Below are 22,500 nucleotides of genomic sequence, written 5' to 3'. Positions count from 1 at the left end.
CAGGACCAGTTCTCCACCTCCAATTGTGCCATTGAAATAATTGCGTCCCAGCTTGCAGAGCTCACATCACTGGTCCAACGACTTCACCTTCCTTTCGATACTGGTCCCACTGCCAAAGCTCCCGCACCAGCCCCAGCTGTTCCCCCAGGATCGGATGCTCAGAACCCCGTCTGAACGCTCCTGCTCCATTCTCAGGTGAGGTGAGGTCATGCTGCACATTCCTCTCTAAGTGCTCACTGTTTTTCTCGCTGCAGCCCTCTGCATTCCCCTCGGAGACAGCTAAGGTGGCTTTTGTCATAACGCTCCTGTCTCGGAGAGTCGGCAAGTGGGGAACCGCTATGCGGGACAATGGCCGCCATTGCTGCTCAACGTTCCAGGTATTTTCAGCAGAGCTCCACTGAGTTTTCAATCGTTTGGCCCAAGGCCGTGAAGCAGCGAGGGTTCTGGCCAGGGTAACCAGTCAATCGTGGCATCGAGTTCCACACCTTCGCTGCATCCGATACCAACCAAGATGAAATCTACGCCTTGGACTCGCCTCCCCGTTTTGATGACAAGGTGGATCTGGCCATTAGCGTGGACAAGCGTCTCGTGCTTTGACGCAACCGACGTCGTTCTCCACATCCCAAGCCGGCTGACCGTCACTACCACCCGCTGAGAAACCGCGGTGCATCTCCATGGGACTCTGCCTTTACTGTGCTGGCACCAGTCATGTCTCCGCAAACTGCCCAGTACAAGCCAACGCTCGTCAGTAGGAAGGGGGTTACTGGTGAGCGCAACTCCACTGAGTAAAACCCCCGCACTACGGACTCTTCTCCCTGCCCAACTACAGTACAGACTGACCAGCCATTCTGTCTCTGCCTTGGTGGAGGGGAATTTTCTGGATGTCACCATGGCTTCCAGATGGCGGATTCTGGTGGTCAAGCTGGACGAGCCCATCAAGGCGTACTCTAATAGTGGCACATCCCTGGCCATCATCACCCATTCCACTAAACCGCTCGCCCTCGTCTCCGGCAACCATTTGGAAAAGCTGTCCTTCCTCTTGGTCTAGTCTCTGTCAGCAATCCTCAAATAGACTGGTCAACCAATTATTTTCTTGCCTGGAGTCCATATTGTCTGTCCCATTGTCTTAACTCTGTTGTCTCTCTTGTCTAGTCTTGTGTTTTGTTTCAGGATGAACTGGCGGATTTATCCGGAGGACCAATGGCATACCATGATCTGAGGGCGGTGTTCAGTCGGTCCCACGCTGCGACCCTTCCTCCTCATCGCCTGTACAATTGCGCTATCGATCTGCTTTCTGATACTTCTCTACCACGAGGTCAGTTATATTATATCCGGGAGGCCATGAATAAGTACATTAATGATTCTCATCCATCCTTTTTCTTCTCCTGCGGGGCGGGTTCATCTTCATGGAGAAGAATGATGGCTTGCCTAGAACCAGCTGTTCATTAAGGCAGAGAAGTGTGCTGTTCATGCGCAATCGGTGCTGTTCCTGGGGTTCATCGTCTCATATGAGGGAGTGCGCATGGATCCGGTTAAGGCCAGAGCAGTCTCTGGGGTTTTCCCATTTTTATAGCCGTTTTATCTGAAACTACAGACAGCTCGAGTTTTTCAGATCCCCACGTGCCGAAGCCGCGATTTCTAAATTAAAAGAAAGATTTACTACCGGTCCCATTCTAAACACTCCCGACCCTTCACGTCAGTTCATGGTGGAGGTCGTGCAGGAGCTGTTCTGTTGCAGCTCTCTTCCTCGGACAGGAAGATGCATCCATGTGCTTTGCTCTTGCAGAGACTCACCCAAGCAAAACAGAATTATGGAGAATTGTTGGCAGTCAGATTGGCCTTGGGGGAGTGGCACCACTGGTTAAAGGGATCAGGGGTACCTTTTGTGGTCTGGACTGACCTCAAGAATTTGGAAAATATCTGAGGAGCAAAGTGTCAAAATTCCAGACAGGCTCGTTGGGCACTTTTTTTATGCACTTTGATTTCATCTTGTTGTATCATCTGGGCTCTAAAAACATTAAGCCCGATGCCCGGTCTCGATGTTTTGAAACTGTGAAGGGGACATGGTCATGGAGGCTAAAGTACGCTCCACGTTGCGCAATACCACCTCGCCCACCGAGTGCCCAGCGGATCTGTTATTTGCTCCGCATTCGGTGCGGACACACTTCCTCCGGTGGGGCCACTCGCCAATGTCGCCTGCCATCTAGGGGCTGCTCGTACCCAGGCACTCATTAGATAGCGATTCTGTTGGCTTTTGCTAACGCAGGACATTTGCCGGTTTGTGTCCACTTGCCCTGTTTGTGCACTTAGCAAGACCTCCTACCTTTAGCCTCCTACCGGGCTCCTCTGACCTCTGTCAGTCACTTCGAGACCCTGGTCCCACATACCCATGTATTTTGTCAATGGTCTTCCCCCGTCCCATGGTAACATGCTGTGGACCAGTTCTCGAAGACGGCTCATTTATTTTCCCTCCCCAAGTTACCATCAGCGAGTGAGACAGCGGTTGAGGTCATTAATCACATCTTCCACATTCATGGCCTCCCGGTTGATGTGGTTTCTGACAGGGGACCCCCAAGTCATGGTTTTGGGCAAAATTCTGCCAACAGCTGGGGGCTGCCATGAGTCTGTCTTCTGGGTTTCATCCCTAGACTAATGGGCAGGCCTACCACTACTCACACAAGATTATGAATACACTCCATCATCAACAAGCTGCATTCAGTGACAGGTGCAACTCACTCTTCACCAGCTCTGCTATGTTTAATTGTTAATAAATTCTGTTTCTTTGCCTCTACACTTGGATCTCTGGTCTCATCTTTTGACATTAGTTGCTGGTGTTGCACTTTTCTTCTACAGGAACAAAACAATAATTGCACATAGTTTACTGTGAACAAAGTGAAATGTTTACCTTGGGGTTTATTCAGGATATTTTTATATACAGTATTAGGTGTATATATTGTGTGCTTATTTTTGTCTTCAGTGTTACACATTGTCTAGTTCAGTGGTGAGTAAAACTTTTTGGTTGCATTCTCACTCTAAAATAACATTTTTACTCCACTGACACTTTAGGGTTGGGGATTAGGATTAGGGCATATGGTTAATAAAATATGTATTTCTGTTGACTGTATTACATCATTTACAACTAACGATGCAATTCACTTTTGGCGCCACTATGTGGACATATCTTCCGGAAACTGGAGCTCACATATGCAAATCCAGCTTCGCCCACTGGAGGCAGTGGTTAGAATGTAAGTAAGCACAGACAAAGTCTTTCTAGCATGTCAGTCCAATGTCGGCCATCTTTGGAATGCTCTTGGGGGCTATTTCCAGTCATACCAGTGCTGTATGCTTGAATGGGAAAAAAAGGAAATCTCCTAAACGGTTGGACAAGATTACAATCAAAGAGCATATTTCAAATCAACAGTAAAATCTGACAACACTTGTGTCATAAATTGTGTTTCTTTACCTCAGATTACTCTAAAAACATAATTTTCTCTGCTTGTATAGCTAATGCACATGAGCGTTTTTGAGTTGATTGACAGGAGATGCCTTTATTTAAAAGGTGATTGGCTCTTTTATCTGTAAGCTGGGACTTCTTTTCTACATCTGTTGACCGTTGGCTGCCATTGGGTGTTTAAATTTCTCCCATTAATTTTAATAGAAGTGGCCCATCTCTGCTAAGTAATCTCTGACACAGACCCTTAGCTAAACTCTGCCTATTAGTGAAGTTACTTGCTCTTATGTGGTCTGTTGAACTCCCCATAGGAATGAATGGGAGATTGCCATGAGCGGTGCGGTTTTTGCCAAAACTTTGACTTGCTTGTTTTGATTATTGGGAGGGTTATCGCTCCCCATCCCTCTTGGACTCTACGCCCCTGCCTAAATGATTGAATCTTAAGTTATTAGCTTTAATTTACCCAGGAGCAAATGTAGGTGTCCTCGGTTTTGTTATACATGTTCACATGGGTATGAGGAATGACACACTTTAATCCATAGCATGCTCTTCTCAATATTTGTATAATTATATATTTATATTCTATATAAGTTTTTTACATTTTTGGAATCATTTCGATAAAATCACACTTAAAACTACTCAAGCACACATTACTCCCATAGGCTCTCATTGTAAAAACGCAAACACTTGTCAGAGAAATGGCAGTGGGGCAACAGTTAGTAAGACGGGATTGGTTAGAAACACTTTTAAGGCGGGGCTTAGCGAAGGGTCAATTTCAGCAGAAGAACTTTTGACCTACTGTCGATGAATACACAGTCAGGAGATCAGTCTGGAACTGCACGGGCCCAACAATATACAAAATTATTGACATGAAAGAAACATTTTAGTTTAGATGTTTTATCAGTGTGAGCAATCAAAAACATCAAATATACTTCTGTAATTAGTATAGGCCCTCAGTCTTTCTCTAAATTAACTTGAAGGACAATACAAGAAGGCTCATTCCTGATATCCAAGGCTGCAATAATTTACACCTCACCCCCTTTTCAACTTAACACCATTCACGTTTTTATAATTTTCCCTCCATTTCTGCGAGTATCTGCTGCACTCTGAGACTCTGAGACCCAGATTTTTTCCAATACGTTGGCAAGAGCGATCCACTGGAAACGATGAGTAGAAAGTGGCTCCCAGCTCATTAACAGTCTCATTTTCAGTTATCCACTGACTCCCCTTCCCATCACTCCATCACTGCGTCCCACCCTTCTGTTTTTATTACCATTTTATTTCACTCCCATCACCGTAAATCCAGCGAGCTCGCTGGGTGGAATTTTAAAAGCTCTGCTTCTTTCATATTTGCATAGCAGTTTTTTTCTTTACCCTCATGTACACTTTTCATTTTATAGAAGTATGCACGTTATAATTTTCATTTCCCACAAGAAAACAGAGCTCCGGTGGAGTTATGAGACTAACTTTCTGAACTCTTTTTCAGCGTTTTACTATGCATATGTGCATATTGAAATAATTAACGGTTATGTTTTGCAGTTGAGAATAGTTGCTCTTGACTTGAAATGTACAGTATATCAACAATAACAATGCTAAAGCAATAATGCAGTAAAATGGAGGCATACCCTGTAGGAATCAGATACTACGAAGCACTCTGGTATTCCAGGACCTCTGGACAGGTCTTCATTCACCAGGAACGGTTCCGTGGCCTGAAAAATAATTCATCAGTCAATGCATTTTCTTCATGTGATTATTAACATCAGTTGATTGATTTTTGAGTTATTTAAAGCACCCAGACATAGATGGTTTTCTAAAAAAACTAGATTATAAAAAGTCTTTTGAGGAACTTATCAGTGATAACATCAGTGTTAAACCCGTTTTGGTTCTAACTGAAATCTTTATGTTTAGAAGTATGAATTCCAAAACTGCCAACTCTGCCACTTGAAGGCCTTTAGGAACAGCCTGTAAATAGAGCAAAAAAGGATTAGGATTTCTTCAAAACCCCAAACCATAAATGTCAGCACATAACATACTACGGACATGAATGATACCTCAAATCATGCCTTATTGAGAAGAGGTGTGCTATTTATTTTCTAAGTAATCAGATTTAAGCTCTTTATGTCTATGGCATTAAAATGGGGGAATGTTTTTTTAAAGAGGGACCAGAGTCATAACGAGCAACCAGAATATAATAGACTAGGAGAGGAGACCTCCATAACAGAAGTGTGGGCTCTTTTGTCTTGGACGGGCTAGTAACCACCCATTATACTGAAGCAACCACTTAGCAATGCTCTTGCAAGCCCTCACAACACCCTAGCAACCACACAGAAATGCGCTTACAATCATTCAAAACACCTAAGCGACCATGTAGCAGCACGCTATCAAACCACTTAGATCACCAAAGCAACCATATAGCAACACCCTGGCAACCAAACAGAACTTCATAGTAGCTGCATAGCAACATGTTAACAACCCATTAGATTCCCAAGCAACCATAAAGCAACCCCCTGGCAACCACCCACAATGCCCTAGCAACGGCATAGCAATGTGCTAAAAAATATTCAGAACACCCAAGCAACCATTTAGCAATGCCTTGACAATAACCCACAACACCCTAGCAATCACATAGCAACACACTAACAACCACTTAGAACACCTGGCCAACCATATAACAACACCCTGGCAACCACCCACAACACCCTAGCAACCCTATAGCAACACAATAACAACAAATTGAAACACCTGAGCAACTATTGCAACACCATGACAACCACATAGCGTCGTCGTCGGCAACCGTCCGTCTCGGGAGACGATGGTGTAGCTCGGTGCGTCTATCTGCACCGCCGGGAATGGCTGTACAGACCAATTCTAGAGTGGCAGTCCTTGCCGCACTGGGCGCAGGAGAAGGGGGATGGCTGGTCAGGCTGCTGTTGCCGCTGCTTCCGCCTAGCTCTCTTTGCCACGGCAGTGTCGTTTCGTGCCGCTTCTGCTTTGATTGTTACCTGCCGGACTGCTTGTCGCTAAGCCGGAGCGATCATCAGCCAGTCTCTCCCATGCGCTGGGGGCAATGCCGCATTGCTTCAAGTCCTTTTTGCAGACGTCTTTGAAGCGCAATTTGGGGCGCCCTGTGGTTCTGGTGCCTTCAGCCAGCTCGCCGTAGAGGAGGTCTTTGGGGATGCGGCCTGCGTCCATCCTCCTGACATGCCCAAGCCACCGCGAGCCGTCTTTCAGCTGAGCGTTGCATACAAACTGCTCATGTTGGCTCGTTCCAGCACCTTGGTGTTGGGGATCTTGTCCTGCCACTTGATATGCAGTATGCGACGCAGGCACCGCATGTGGAAGCTGTTGAGTTTCTTCTCGTGCCTTACGTAGGTGGTCCATGACTCGCTGCCATAAAGGAGCGTACTGAGCACGCAGGCTTGGTACGCACGCGCAGTCTGGTCGTCTCAGTGAGGCTAGAGTTGTTCCACACTCGCTGATTTAACTTGGCCATGACTGCGGCTGCCTTGGCGATTCTGCTGTTGATCTCAGGGTCGATGGATAACGAACTTGAGATCGTGGACCCAAGGTGCGTGAAGTTCTCAACAACGTCCAGGCTGTACCCGTCGATGGCGGTGTTTGGAGGGGTCTCTGCTCCCTGCATCATGACTTTGGTCTTCTTCAGGCTGATGGTCAATCCAAACTCCTTGCAGGCGTGTGAGAGGCAGTTGACAAGCTGCTGGAGTCCGTCTGCCGTGTGTGAAGTCAAGGCTGCGTCATCAGCGAAGAGCATCTCACGAATGAGTACCTCTGTGACTTTGGTCTTGGCACGGAGACGGGCTATGTTGTAGAGCTTGCCGTCCGACCTAGTCGCGGATGTAGACACCCTCGCTGCAGTCTTTGATGGCGTACTGGAGGAGCATGGAGAAGAAGATACCAAAGAGTGTGGGCGCAAGGACGCAGCCTTGTTTCACTCCACTGCTGACTGGGAAGGCTTCGGATGTTGCGCCGTTGTAGCATACTGTGCTGTGCATATTCTCGTGGAAGGACGTGACCACTGCAAGCAGGTGCGGGGGGCAACCAATCTTCTGCAGCAACCTGAAGAGTCCGCTTCTGCTGACCAGATCAAACGCCTTTGTGAGGTCGATGAATGCGATGTAGAGTGGCATATGCTGCTCCTGACACTTCTCCTGCAGCTGGCGTAGTGAGAAGATCATGTCTACTGTTGATCGGCCATCCCTGAAGCCGCGACTGGGACTCGGGGTAGACGCGGAGGCGAGGGTCTGCAGGCGGGCCAGAGCGACGCTGGCTGAACACTTTGCCTACAATGCTGAGGAGGGAGATGCCCGGTAGTTGTTGCAGTCACTACGGTCTCCCTTGTTCTTGTACAAGGTGACAATGTTAGCGTCTCGCATGTCCTGGGGGATGTAGCCCTGTTCCCAGCAGAGACAGAGGAGGTCGTGAAGTGGTTTTAGCAGGGCTGGTTTCCGCTCTTTAGAACCTCGGGAGGGATTCCATCGCTCCCTGGCGCCTTCCTGCAGGCAAGGCAGTCGATGGCTTTGCTGAGCTCGTCCATGGTTGGTGGGGTATCTAGCTCCTCCATGACTGGTAGGTCTGGGATGGCGTTGAGAGCCGTGTCAGTCACCACGTTCAGCGTTGCGTATAGCTCAAGGTAGTGCTCCGTCCATGCACCAGCAATGCACCAACAACTACCTAGAACACCTAAGCATCCATATAGCATGCCCTGGCAACTAACCACAACACCAGAGCAACCACATCGCAATACACTTACAACCATTAGAACATCTTAGCAACCAACAGAATTGCCCTGACAACCACCTGAAAAACCCTAGCAACCACATTGCAACGTTAACAAACATTTAAAACTCCCAAGCAACAATAGCAACACCATGGCAACAACCCACAACACCATACTGTAGCACCTGCATAGCAATGCCCTAAAAACTACTTAGACCACCTAAACATGTAGCAATGCCCTGACAACCACCCACATAGCAACGCACTAACAACCACTTAGAACATCTAAGCAACCATAGAAATGCCACGGCAACCACCCACAACATCAAACTTTAGCAACTGCATAGAAATGAACTAAAAACCACTTAGAACACCTAAGCAACCATATGGCAACACCTGACCACCACTCACAACACCCTAGCAACTACATAGAAATGCACTAACAACCATTCAGAACACCTAAGCAACCATAGCACTGCCTGACAACCACCCAAACATCCTAGCAACTGCATAGCAAAATGTTACCAACCATTTAGACCTCCCAAGCAACCATAGATATGCCATGGCAACCACCCACAACATCAAACTTTAGCAACTGCATAGCAACGAACTAAGAACCACTTAGAACACCTAAGCAACCATATGGGAATGCCCTGACCACTACCCACAACACCCTAGTAACTGTAAAGCAATGCACTAACAACCATTTGGAACACCTAAGCAATCATTAAGCAAAGCCCTGACAACCACACACAACACCTAGCAACCACAAAGCAACACACTGACAAACACTTAAGAAAACATATAACAACACCCTGGCAACCACCCACAATACCCTAGCAACTGCATAACAACACACTAACAACCTCTTAGAACACCTGGCCAACCATAGTAACCACATAGCAACATACCAACAACTACTTAGAACATTAAGCAACCATAATGCAACGCGCTTGCAAACGCCCAAAACACCCAAGCGACAGGAAATAAACAGGTTAACAACCATTTAGAACTCCCAGGCAACCATAGAAATGCCATGGCAATCACCCACAACACCCTAGCAACCACATAGCTACACACTCTCAACCACTTAAAACAATTAAGCAACGTACCAACAACTACGTAGAACACATAAGCGTCCATATAGCAACGCCCTGCCAAACACCCAAAACAAAACAGCAACCACATCGCAATGCACTAACAACCACTTAGAACATCTGCGTAGCCATAGCAACTTCCCGGAAACCACTCACAACACCATAGCAACTGCTTAGCAACAGGCATACAACCACTTAATGACTTGAATACCTAAGCAACCATACACCAATGCCCTGCAACCACCCACAACAACCTAGCAACCTCATAGCAACGCACTAACAACCAAAAGGAACACTTAAGCAACCATAAACCAACACCTTGTCGACCACCCACAGCACACAAGCATCACAGAGGTGCTTTTTACACAAGCAATTGGACATGAATAATATTTAAATTGGAGAGGTTTGCTATAATATTTCTAGGCTATCATGACTAAAATTTTCATCTGATGAATGACCAAAATTTTGGTGAGGAAATTCAATACACTTAAATTGAAGGAGGTTGGCCCTCCTTCAATTTGCCCTGTCTAGGGACCAGAATAACATAGAGAATTGGAGATGGGTTCTTTTGCTTTTTGCACTAAAAAGCAATCATTAGAACACGTTAGCGACTGTATAGCAATGCCTTGGCAACCAACCACAAAACCCTAGTATCATAGGGGCAAGTTTTGCATGGGCAAGAACATATCAAAACTAAATGTAATAGCTAGACTAAACAAAACACATCCTGGTCAAATTTTGTGCCGTCCATTTGCTGCGTACATCTACATGTGGCCTGTAATCAAACTCAGCAGGTCTCATCGTGAGCTCAGTGCAGCTTGGCATGCTGTGCGCAGTAAGACCAGACTCTCCAAACCGGTTCCCATTCACACCTGCTGACTTCCCAGTATGTCCGTCACTTATTCAGCAAAAAACGCTCACACAGCGACTCTTTCTCCCTATACGGCCGCCAATATGGTTTGTTTTTTCTCAGAGTGTTGTGTCCATTCATCCCAGTTCATTTGTAAGCTGGGGGAACACTGACTGAGTCTGCGGAACTGAATGAGCCCCATTCCAGTTTATACATTAAAGGGATAGTGTCAAATCACACAGCAAAGCAGGGGGGCAAAAGCAAGGTCTGTTCACACAGCAGCTTTATGGGGCAGGAGAACTGTATCTACTTCTGATTTTTAAGTAATCGGTAATGAACTAGATTACATTATATTATATGGCTCAGAAGTTGCTCTTTCATTGCTCAGGTTGTTCATATCGAGATCTCGGACTTCTGGTTGCAGACTTTGGTTTCTAGGCAAAACTGAGCATAGTTTGAGACATTTTTGAGATCTCTTCTGAAACTCTCAAGCAGACACGTGAGATTTCTGGCAACAGCTTCTCAAAATAAACATCCGAGAAGTTGGAAATTTCAGCAAAACTCTCATTCGCTCTCCTTTTAATTGTATTGCTGTCTGTGAAAAACAACCGAGATATTTAAAAGATTTCATTTGTGATTTTTTTGCTCTCTTAAAATACTTCTGAAGACACACGGTACAACTCTGAAATGAAGCGAATTCCAGCTGTCTTTCGGAATTAGATATACATACTTTATTTCAATGCAGTTCAAATCCGAGCAAACTCTGGCACACATATTCCACTGATTAAATGTGTCTCTAAAATGCACTCTTATAAAAATACATGCAGCACTAAAATAACAGACGTATAGATGTGTGTGCGCATCCACACACACACAATACTATAATAGATCCCAGACGCTGGCTAACCAAAATGTGGCTGTAACACCAGCTATTCATATCCACAGCAATGAAAGATTGCATCTCTCTCTCTCTCTCTCTCTCTCTCTCACACACACACACACACAGAACACATCCATAAGTCAACGGACCTGACTTATGGACGTTTTTATTCAGAAACTTTATGAATAAAATAGGTTTGTAGTTTTTATTTTGTTTCTTTAAATAACCGAATATTAAAGAAGAAGTCGATTTTGGGTGGACAATGTGGTTGGTCCTTGCCTATGCAAAAAGTTTCCAGGCTGTTCTATCAGGTTTGTACGTTTTTTTTTTTTTTTTTTTTTGTGGTTTTGAGCACAGTGCTATGTGGTTGCCTTAGGTGGCTATTTAAGTTTAAAAAAAGCCCATCCCCAAATCTCTATGATATTCTGGTCCCTAGTTATGTCTCGGGTCCCTCCTTCAATGTTGTGTAGCACAAACGAATTATGGATGAATTATGTGCCAAGTTTAATACTTGTATTCTATGATTTTCTACATGCTGGTAGACTTGCAAATAGTTCACATCATTGCATTTACATTTATGCATTTGGTGGACGCTTTTAGCCAAAGCGACTTACAGTGCACTTATTACAGGGACAATCCCCCGGAGCAACCTGGAGTTAAGTGCCTTGCTCAAGGACACAATGGTGGTGGCTGTGGGGATCAAACCAGCAACCTTCTGATTACAAGTTTACCAGTACTGTGGTTTAGACCACTACACCACCACCACTCCATTGCGTGTCGTATGCGCCTACCGTTGACTGTGCTAACAGAAAATCACAAAACAGTCATAAGCTAGGTTTCGACTGAAATGTTTAGCATTTTTAAGTGCATTATTGTCTTAAATTTAAAAAAAAAAGATGATACATATCATTGCGCTTTTCCATCTACTATGTCATGCACATTATCTTGAGGGAGCATCCTTGTCATTTTGGAGACCTCGTTTTATAAAACGCCACAAAATACGTTATATCTGATGCACAGAGGAATGAAATGGTCGCTATGCACATATGCCGTCAGCCTCCGCATAGTTTGGTGTGCCCGCTCTCCAAAATGTTCTGCAGATTTTGTAGACCCAATATAAAATCTAGCTGTGGGTTAAACACTTCCAATGTTCGAAGAATTGAGTGCCAAGGTCGGACCTTTCGTTAGGCCAGTCACATCACAGCCAAGCCCATAACACGTGCACAAATTGTCAAAACATGCCATTGTTATGTGAATAAACTATTATCATCACCTTAATGTAAATTTTAACTAACGCGAATCTCATTAAGCGCATTCAAATTTTGAGAGTTTATTCGCATATCAAGAATTTCATTCAGGATTTCTTATGCGCAAATTCAAAATGCGCATAACAATAATGTGATGGAGACCCAGCTATAGTGCGAATGTTTTGAACATGTCTGTATGGGCCTGTGGTCAATAGAGTCCTGCGAGTTGGAATGGCACATGGAAAAACGACGTATACCCTAGATATTTAGGTTAATCAAAACCACAATCTGTGACTTAGTGCTAGGCTATACGGACTGTCTGCACTTGCGGTCATAAGAGTATACTTTGAAAGGCTAAATGCTCAGACGGAATGGCATGTAGAAAACTTTGAAAGTATACCTCACATGGATGAGCGCGAATGGATGCGTTCGACACATGCACGGTTCAACTGCTTTGTTATATGCTGCCAGACATTAGAGGGCATCACCAAGTCATGTCATTTACAGGCTATCCACTCTGAAGGATAAAGAAGAAGAAAAACTGAGGATCTGCCATAAGAGGAAGCAAGAACAACAACAACAACAAAATGATGGAGACGGATATGTTCTTGACTACTGCTTGACAGTACAGCCCAACTGTGCATATTGCCACCTAGTGGACTCTTCTATCTCAACAGTCAACCTTGCGCAAGCGTGGTTTGTCCGTGCAGAGTCCACGTGGACAGACAAATCTGGCTATACGCGTACACTGAGCACGGAGGTCCACAGACACTGCTGATGACAAAAATTACTTCAAGAGGACAGTGTGCGGACCACCGCAGAACGTGGACAGGCGAAGTATACTTTGGGCTTTAGTATATGTAACCGGTCCTATTCGACCCGCTCCGTACGGGACTCAAACTGGCGTCTCCGGCGTGGGAGGTGGGTGCGCTAACAAGGAGGCTAAAGGCTACAGCCCCTAGCGTCAGTTGCTAATGCACCTCTTGAGGTCAGGAGAGTGAGGTTTATACACTGCACAGCTATCTATCAGCTGGCTACCGTTACACTTACCCCCCTAAACCTCACTCCCATCTGGGTCACGGCACCACGTGCTCACCCCGCTCCGAATGGGACTCGAACCGGCATCTCTGGCATGGGAGGCGGGTGCGCTAACAAGGAGGCTAAAGGCTACAGTCCCTAGCGTCAGTCACTAGTGCACCTCTTGAGGTCAGGAGAGTGAGATTTACACACTGCACAACTATCTATCAGCTGGCTCCCGTTACATATACTGGACCATTTATGCACACTGCGAGACGTACCGCAATAAACTGAAGTATACTTTGGCCTTAGCGTAATTTTGTCATGCACATGGTTCGATTACTGTTATTAAAAGTATCTTTTAGCCTAGTGAAAGGCTTGAGAACATTACTTTCAGCGAGACAGAATAGCATGCGAATACCTTAGCCTAAAACTGGGCCTCACACGATCAGTCTGCGCCTACTGTGCTGATGCAAAATACGTATGCACAAGAGGTAGCAGCAGGTTCTATGTTGCATTATACTGCATGTCAGTAATGCATACAAAAATATAAGCAATTACGCTGTATATTTATGTCCATCAGCCTTTGCTAGTTTGTAAAAGTGATTAAATGGACAGACAGACAGGGTAACAGTAAACAAAGATGATGATTGATCTCGCCTCTCTTCCGCCTGGTTTGCCTTGACATTTTAAAGTAGCATAGTTTGTTTGAGTCTACACTGATTGTTTGATGTAGTTCCCTGTAGAACCGTCCCCCTTCTCCATCACTGTGGATGTTAATGGAGCATGGTATCAATTAAATATGCCACCCTTTTCTATATATGCTCAGCATATGCCCGACCCATATGGCCAGCCCTGAGCGAAACCACTCCCTAGGCCTTTCGTAATTAACTCTTGAGCATCAACAGAAACATATTTGCAGGCAAGCAATGAGCAGCCATATTCGAAATGTCTACTGATGGAAAATGATGGGCTGTTTATGGTTCATGTTAGCACACTGGGCATCTCAAAGCATTCGTAATGTGAGACGTGTAGCAATCATAGGAAAAAGTTTGTTAGAATGTAAAAGATATGTTTCTTGATTTTGCAAATATCTGTGGGAAACTGTAAGTAAAATCACAAATGAGATCATTATGATATTTTAGTTTTTCTCCTAGACACCTATGAGATTCATCTGAGAGCAAATGGAGACTTTTATATCTCCTGCTTCTCAGATTTTTCTCCTTGGTAAAGAGGATCCAAGTAATCTGATGTGCTTTCCGAAGATGTTGCAACAATATCTCCAACAGTGCTCAGATTTGTCAAAATACCAAAGTGTGCACTCAAAAGTCTGAGATCTCAAAATGAACTCATATTTTTCTCATCAGAGTCTTTACATATCTTCTTTATTTCTTTAATATCTCAGTTGTTTCTCATATAATGAGCTTAAATGGAGAGCAAATTAGATGTTTGATATCTCCTGCCTCTCAGAGTTGTTTGTCCTCCTCTTACAATAAAGACTCCAGTAATCTCACACGCATTTCCTGTGTTTCAGAAGAGATCTCAACTACGTCTCAAATTGTGCTCAGATGTGCTCAGATTTGCCAAGATGCCAAAGTCTGCAATCAAAAGTTACGTTCAATATAAACGTAAACATTTCCCATCAAATTCTTTATATATCGTCTTAACTCTTTTGTTTCTCAATTATTTCTCCATCCATCCATCCATCCATCGTCAACCGCTTATCCTGTGTACAGGGTCGCGGGGGGCTGGAGCCTATCCCAGCTAACATTGGGCGAAAGGCGGGGGACACCCTGGACAGGTCGCCAGTCCACAATTATTTCTCATAAACTGAAATTAAATGGAGAGCAAATGGAGACTAAGTCTCCAGCTGCTCAGATTTTTCACCATTAAAAAAGACCCCAGTAATCTCATATGAGTCTCCTTAAGAGTTTCAGAAGAGATCTCAGCAATGTCTCAAAATGTGCTCAGATGTTCTAAGATACCAAAATCAAAAACCAGATATCTTAATATGAACTCAAACATTTCTTATAAAAGTAATTGTGTCTTTTTTATTCTGTAACATCTCAATTGATTCTCATAGATGACTTTAAGATTAAATGGAGAGCAAATGGTCTCCTGAATCTCAGATTTTTTTGTCCTCTCAGAAAAAGACTCCAGTAACCTCACATGAGTTTTAGAAGAGATCTCAGTAATGTCTCAAACTGTGCTCAGATTGTCCAAGATACCAAAATCTCCATTCAAAATTTACAGCATTTCAATATGAACTTAAACATTTCTCATCAACATAATTATACACGTGTGTGTAATTTAATTATTTAATATCTATTTTCTCCTCAGACAGTTACTGAGATCAAATGGAACGCAATTTTCAGATTTGTCTTTTTGACAAAAAAAAAGACCACAATAAACTCACACCTGTCTCATATAGTTTCAGAAGAGATCTCAACCATGTCTCAAACTGTGACCTCAACCATGTCTCAACCATGTCTCAAACACTGACCTCAACCATGTCTCAACTATGTCTCAAACTGTGACCTCAACTATGTCTCAACCATGTCTCAAACTGTGATCTCAACCATGTCTCATACTGTGACCTCAACCATGTCTCAAACTGTGACCTCAACCATGTCTCAACCATGTCTCAAACTGTGACCTCAACCATGTCTCAAACTATGACCTCAACCATGTCTCAACCATGTCTCAAACTGTGACCTCAACCATGTCTCAACTATGTCTCAAACTGTGACCTCAACTATGTCTCAACCATGTCTCAAACTGTGATCTCAACCATGTCTCATACTGTGACCTCAACCATGTCTCAAACTGTGACCTCAACCATGTCTCAACCATGTCTCAAACTGTGACCTCAAAACATGTCTCAACCATGTCTCAAACTGTGACCGCAACCATGTCACAAACTGTGACCTCAAACATGTCTCAAACTGTGACCTCAAACATGTCTCATCCATGTCGCAAACTGTGACCTCAACCATGTCTCAACCGTGTCTCAAACTGTGACCTCAACCATGTCTCAAACTGTGACCTCAACCATGTCTCAAACTGTGACTGCAAACATGTCTCAACCATGTCTCAAACTGTGACCGCATCCATGTCTCAACCATGTCTCAAACTGTGACCGCAACCATGTCTCAAACTGTGACCTCAAACATGTCTCAACCATGTCTCAAACTGTGACCGCATCCATGTCTCAAACTGTGACCTCAACCATGTCTCAAACTGTTACCTCAACCATGTCTCAAACTGTGACCTCAACCATGTCTCAAACTGTGACCTCAACCATGTCTCAAACTGTGACCTCAAACATGTCTCAAACTGTGACCTCAACCATGTCTCAACTATGTCTCAAACTGTGACCTCAACAATGTCTCAACCATGACTCAAACTGTGACCTCAACCATGTCTCAAACTGTGACCTCAACCATGTCTCAACCATGTCTCAAACTGTGACCTCAAACATGTCTCAACCATGTCTCAAACTGTGACCGCAACCATGTCTCAACCGTGTCTCAAACTGTGACCGCAACCATGTATCAAACTGTGACCTCAAACATGTCTCAAACTGTGACCTCAACAATGTCTCAACCATGTCTCAAACTGTGACCTCAAACATGTCTCATCCATGTCTCAAACTGTGACCATAACCATGTCTCAACCATGTCTTAAACTGTGACCTCAACCATGTCTCAAACTGTGACCTCAACCATGTCTCAAACTGTGACTGCAAACATGTCTCAACTATGTCTCAAACTGTGACCTCAACCATGTCTCAAACTGTGACTGCAAACATGTCTCAACCATGTCTCAAACTGTGACCTCAACCATGTCTCAAACTGTGACCACAACCATGTCTCAACCATGTCTCAAACTGTGACCTCAACCATGTCTCAAACTGTGACCTCAAACATGTCTCAAACATGTCTCAAACTGTGACCTCAAACATGTCTCAACCATGTCTCAAACTGTGACCGCAACCATGTCTCAAACTGTTACCTCAACCATGTCTCAAACTGTGACCTCAAACATGTCTCAACCATGTCTCAAACTGTGACTGCAACCAAGTCTCAACCATGTCTCAAACTGTGATCTCAAACATGTCTCAACCATGTCTCAAACTGTGACCTCAACCATGTCTCAAACTGTGACCTCCAACATGTCTCAACCATGTCTCAAACTGTGACCCCAACCATGTCTCAAACTGTGATCTCAAACATGTCTCAACCATGTCTCAAACTATGCTCAGATTTGCCATGATACCAAAGTTGACAATCAAAGTCAGATATATCAACACAAACTCAAACATTTTTCTTTAATATCTAAATTTTTTTCTCCAATATTGAGATTAAATGGAGAGCAAATGGAGACTTTAATTAATCTCACTGACTTTAAGTAAGTCTTATTTTTATTGGAGTTTCAAGAGATCACAACAATGTATTAAAATGCACTCAAGCGTGTATTCAAAAGTCTGACCTTTCAAAATGAACTCAAACATTTCTCATCAAATGCTTTATATCTTCTTAAACTCTTTACGATCTCAATTATTTATCATCGACTGAGATTAAATAGAGAGCAAATGGAGACTTGTAATTCTCCTCCAGCTCAGATTTTTCCTTTGAAAAAAAAGTAGAAGACCCCAGTAATCTCACATGTGTCTCCTTTTGAGTTTCAGAAGAGATCTCAACAATATCTCAACATTTTCTCAGATTTGTTTGCAAACAAAAACTACAATAAAACATAAAGGTGATTACAAAAATGACCAGATACACTTTCATATACATTTAAACCTAAAACCTTACATTTGCTACATTCAAACTCATATGTGTTCACAGATAAGAGAAATTGGCAGTCGACAGAATTTCTACATAAGTGTTCGTGCTCTACAAACCCAGGTAACACGGCAGACACATCAAAGCCGAGGGAGGGAGGGGGATTTGTTTTTTAAAAGCGGTGGGGGGAATTAAATATATGAAAGCAGAAATGTATGCCGTGCGAACGCTTGCCAGGTCCACTTCAGGGAGAAATGCTGGAAAAATGTGATATTTCATACCTCCATCTCTAGAGGAGAGGGAGAGGCAGAAATGAGCGGGAAACAGGAGTAATAATGAAGCTGAGGAGGGAGGCCTGTCATACTGCTTTTTGTTTGTTTTCCTTAGCTGTTTGGCAGTAACCGTTGAGTCTGTCGAGTCTGTCTGATTATGGGCTATTATACAGGATTAATCATATTTTTTTTTACTTGCAAAAATAGAAAATGAAAAATATTTAAAGTTGGTCCATAGGTTGTTCATCCTCTACGCGTACATACTAGTATGTGAACTGCTAAATGAATAAATGTTCTTCTGCTGAACACAAACGAAGACTTATAGAAGAATACCTCAGCTGTTTTGCTCCATACGATGCAACTGAATGGTGAACAAATCTTTGAAGCTCCAAAAAGCACATAAAGGCAGCACAAAAGTAATCCATACGGCTCCAGTGGTGTAATCCATGTCTTCTGAAGCAATCCAAAAGATTTTAGGTGAAAACAGACCCAAATGTAACTCCTTCTCCACTATAAATTAGCAGTCTTCTTAGCAATTATGTGCCATCTAGTGCTCTGCGCATGCGTCAAGTACTAGGAAGTGTAATCGAGCTTGAAATCATGATCGTGCCTAGAGACTGCAATTGCAGGGAAAAAGGAGTATTATTTGGTCTGTTCTCACCCAAAACTAACTTGATTGCTTCTGAAGACATGGATTAAACCACTGGAGTCTTGTGGATTACTTTTATGCTGCCTTTATGTGCTTTTTGGAGCTTAAACATTTTGGTCACCATTCACTTGCATTGTTTGGACCTAAAGAGCTGAAAAAGTCTTTGTGTTCTGCAGAAGAAAGAAAGTCAAACACATCAGTAAAATGATGATAGAATTTATATTTTTGGGTGAACTGTCCCTTTAAGGCAGCTACATTATACGAGTTGAGTTCATTGGACAGCATTTTTGGTATAATGTGCATAATTTAAGATATCATTCCAGTTTAATAATTCAAGTATTTTTTTTATGTTTATTATTTTCATTAAAAAAAAATTGTTACAGTATCTGAGAAAGATGCTATTTAACGTCAGACTCGAAATATATGACTAATATGCTGTTATGATGAGTGGATGTGCAGGTACAGTATGATGTGGAAATGGGTGTACATTACAGCATATGGATAATCAGGCTTTCATTTAAATCATGGCCTAAATCAAAGCAATGGCTTGCAAAGAGGAAAAAAGCTCAAGCTACAACCAATTAATCAAGGACATCTGTGTCAAATGACTTGGCCATAATGTTGATTGGTCACAAGCTTAAGTCCGGCTGACTGGTGAACTTACACCCCACAGCCACAAGGGGCGCCAGAATATTCATTTCAGGGGAACTATCACTTAAAGCATATATAGTGGTTAAAGCATTGTCCTGACTCTTGGCGGACTACAATAGTGAAACTGGCTGTCAACTCTTTTTTAACTATCCAACTTCATATCTTTGATTGTTGTTTGGGAGCTTAATTAGATGGCGCTTTTTAAGAGAAGACGTTAATCCCTTGTGCGTCATCTTTGAAAAGATTCCCTCGTTTCCTTCTGCAGTGCCCTATTTGGGAGGGTGCCATTTAAGAGAGCGAGTAAACAAATAATTATCTGCATTAATGTGCTGATATTCAGGCCCATCTGGAAATCATCAACAAATTCAAACCTATATTGCATCAGTCGTGCAATCAAAAATAACCTGGATTCCAACACCAAACGGCTCCAAAGTAGGAGAAAACTAAAAACAATGTTTGCCATGAGTTGAAAATAAAGATGGCTGATGCATAAATTAGCTGACTGTTTAGACTCTGAAATGAGGACACCTGGGTAATCTGGTTTAGTTGATAGCCAATCGCTTGATGTCTCCTCAGATCAGCAGGATTATTCTGGCCTGTCTGGTGAAAAGTAAAAAATCAAGCTAGCGGAGGTTGGAGCTGAGATAACACTGACCAGATGTTCTTTCTTGAAGATCCACAACATTCAGCCAACATGAGATTAAAATGCAAGAGAATCGTGATTTTTAGTGGTTACAGTTGAAATGGTTGCACATGTTACAGCTGTGGTGCAGCAGTATGCCATTGGCTCACTAGGACACAGGTTTGAATCAGGCCTGCAACGGGTCTTGTTCCTGGTGTCATTCTTTTTCCTTCAACCTATGTTCCTCTCCTGTATCCTATACAGTTTTGGGTGTAATCCAATTACAAGGTAATAAGTTACTGTAATCTATACACTTCTAGTTAAAAAAGTACTGTAATGCATTACGTTTTAAATGATTGTAATCAGATTACATTATAGGGTTATGCTTATGTAACGGGAGCCAGCTGCTAGATAGCTGTGCTGACGCTAGAGGCTGTAGCCTTTAGCCCACCTCCCACGCCGGAGACCTAGGTTCGAGTCCCATATGGAGCGGGTAGAACAAGCGCGTCACACTTATTTATGTTTGTGTTTTATATTTTTATGGCCCTGTTAAGAGTCACTGTGAAGGAGAAATGTGAGGTGCTATATATATATATATAGTGTATAACTTTCGTGGAACAATGAACAAGAAATATACACATTATTCAAAATTTAATGAGCTAAAAAAGTGTTTTAGAAAGTAATTTAAAAGTAAAGTAATTAGTAAAGTGATTACTTTTTCAATGAAGTAATGGTAACACTTTATTTTACAGTTACCTTGTTACACATTTTACATGTATCGACTATATTAATAACAGTCAATTATGCCTAATTACAAGCAACTAACCCTAACCCTAAAGCTATAGTAAGTACATGTTGTTAATCAGTAATAATCAGTAATTACATGTGTAATTACACTGTAACAAGAATACTGTAATAGAACGTGTAACCAAAGTAATAAGCAAAGTAATCTGATTACAGTTTTAGATGAATAATTAGTAACTTGAAGTGGATTATTATTTTAAGTAACTTTCCCAACACTGATCCAATAGATAACAGTCTTAAAATGGATTTCTGTGCAAAGGCACTTCAAAATAAAATGTGCAACTGAGATGGCAAAGAAAAGGAATTTTTAAGTGTTTTAAGTCTCCAAATATTTTTTTTTTCAGTTTTTTTATGGTCTTTTTATTTTACTTCAGTTACATTTTCTTGTATCTCTTTTATCTATTCATTTATAACTGGTTTAGTGTGATATTTTTTACGTAATATTTAGTTAAAATTCACTAAAATATTTGCACAAAATTGCTTCTTCCATGGATGCATTAAGTTAAACACCCAAAGGTGCCTATAATCTCAAAATGGTCAAATATCTGCCGATTTGTCGGGCAGATGATTATATTTTTGCAGGTTGAGCTATTGCACATGCTCATCTGGCACATACTAACGATGAATCAAATAAATTAAGTTGGACCAACGTAAGAAAATGTATTAAATAAAAACATTAGTAAATTGAGTCTGACAAACCTAAAAGGTTGAGTTAAGTCTACTACAGTATTCATTTGACCTAATCCAACTAAATTAAACTTAATTAAAAAGAAATGAAATTGCTTGAAAAAATGTCTCAGGTTCAGATAAGGAAGGGTAGCCGATATATTGGTCCATCATTAATTATTATTAATATTATTATTATTATTACAAATGTATTGGGTTTTGATTGGGAATACTTTGCAAGCAAAATAAATTAAATGCAAGCAAATACACAGTATAATTGGTTGTCAGATGCCACTTAGCATGATATTTTGTTGTTTATGATATTTTGATATTTTGTTATATCTAATGTTTTGGAAATGTACTTTTTTATCAAGGGGCAATTTCAGTTTTTTTTTCACCAAAATGTACTTCATATAGTCACACGTTCAGCTGTCTCAGAGACACTGAATCTATATAGCTATATATCTTTTAATGAAATATATAAAATATTAAACGCAAAGGAAAGATGCATTTTAATATTGCACATTAAAGATGCATGTTTTGCCGCGAGCGCTGGTTAATTCCTGACCATGCATTCAACATTTTTGTAAGTCTGGCTTAAGAGTTCAAATGCTTTTGGGGCCCGCTGTAAGCTATAAAGAAATGCATTTGCATTTTATGTCTAAGAGGAAAATACAACAACATTGCATGAAGTCAAATATATATATATATATATGTAAATAACTAAATCATATCAATGCAATGCGACTTTACATACAGTACAACACACA

At 42.3% G+C, this 22,500-nt stretch overlaps 1 protein-coding gene across 11 annotated transcripts in view; it reads right to left on the bottom strand.

Annotated features, from left to right (window-relative positions):
* The window catches only part of LOC127652796 (nuclear factor 1 X-type-like), a 211,539-nt gene that overhangs the window by 187,191 nt on the left and 1,848 nt on the right, over window positions 1-22,500 (bottom strand). For all 11 annotated transcript variants that reach the window (XM_052139179.1, XM_052139180.1, XM_052139186.1 and 8 more), the window contains exon 2: window positions 5,077-5,160. In XM_052139179.1, coding sequence (XP_051995139.1) covers window positions 5,077-5,160 — 84 coding nt within the window. The remainder of the gene's footprint in view (window positions 1-5,076; window positions 5,161-22,500) is intronic.

Source organism: Xyrauchen texanus, chromosome 12 (assembly GCF_025860055.1).
Source record: "Xyrauchen texanus isolate HMW12.3.18 chromosome 12, RBS_HiC_50CHRs, whole genome shotgun sequence".
Classification (NCBI taxonomy): domain Eukaryota; kingdom Metazoa; phylum Chordata; class Actinopteri; order Cypriniformes; family Catostomidae; genus Xyrauchen; species Xyrauchen texanus.
The sequence above is the reverse complement of the archived record's forward strand: the minus strand, read 5'-3'. Positions and strand labels throughout refer to the sequence as shown.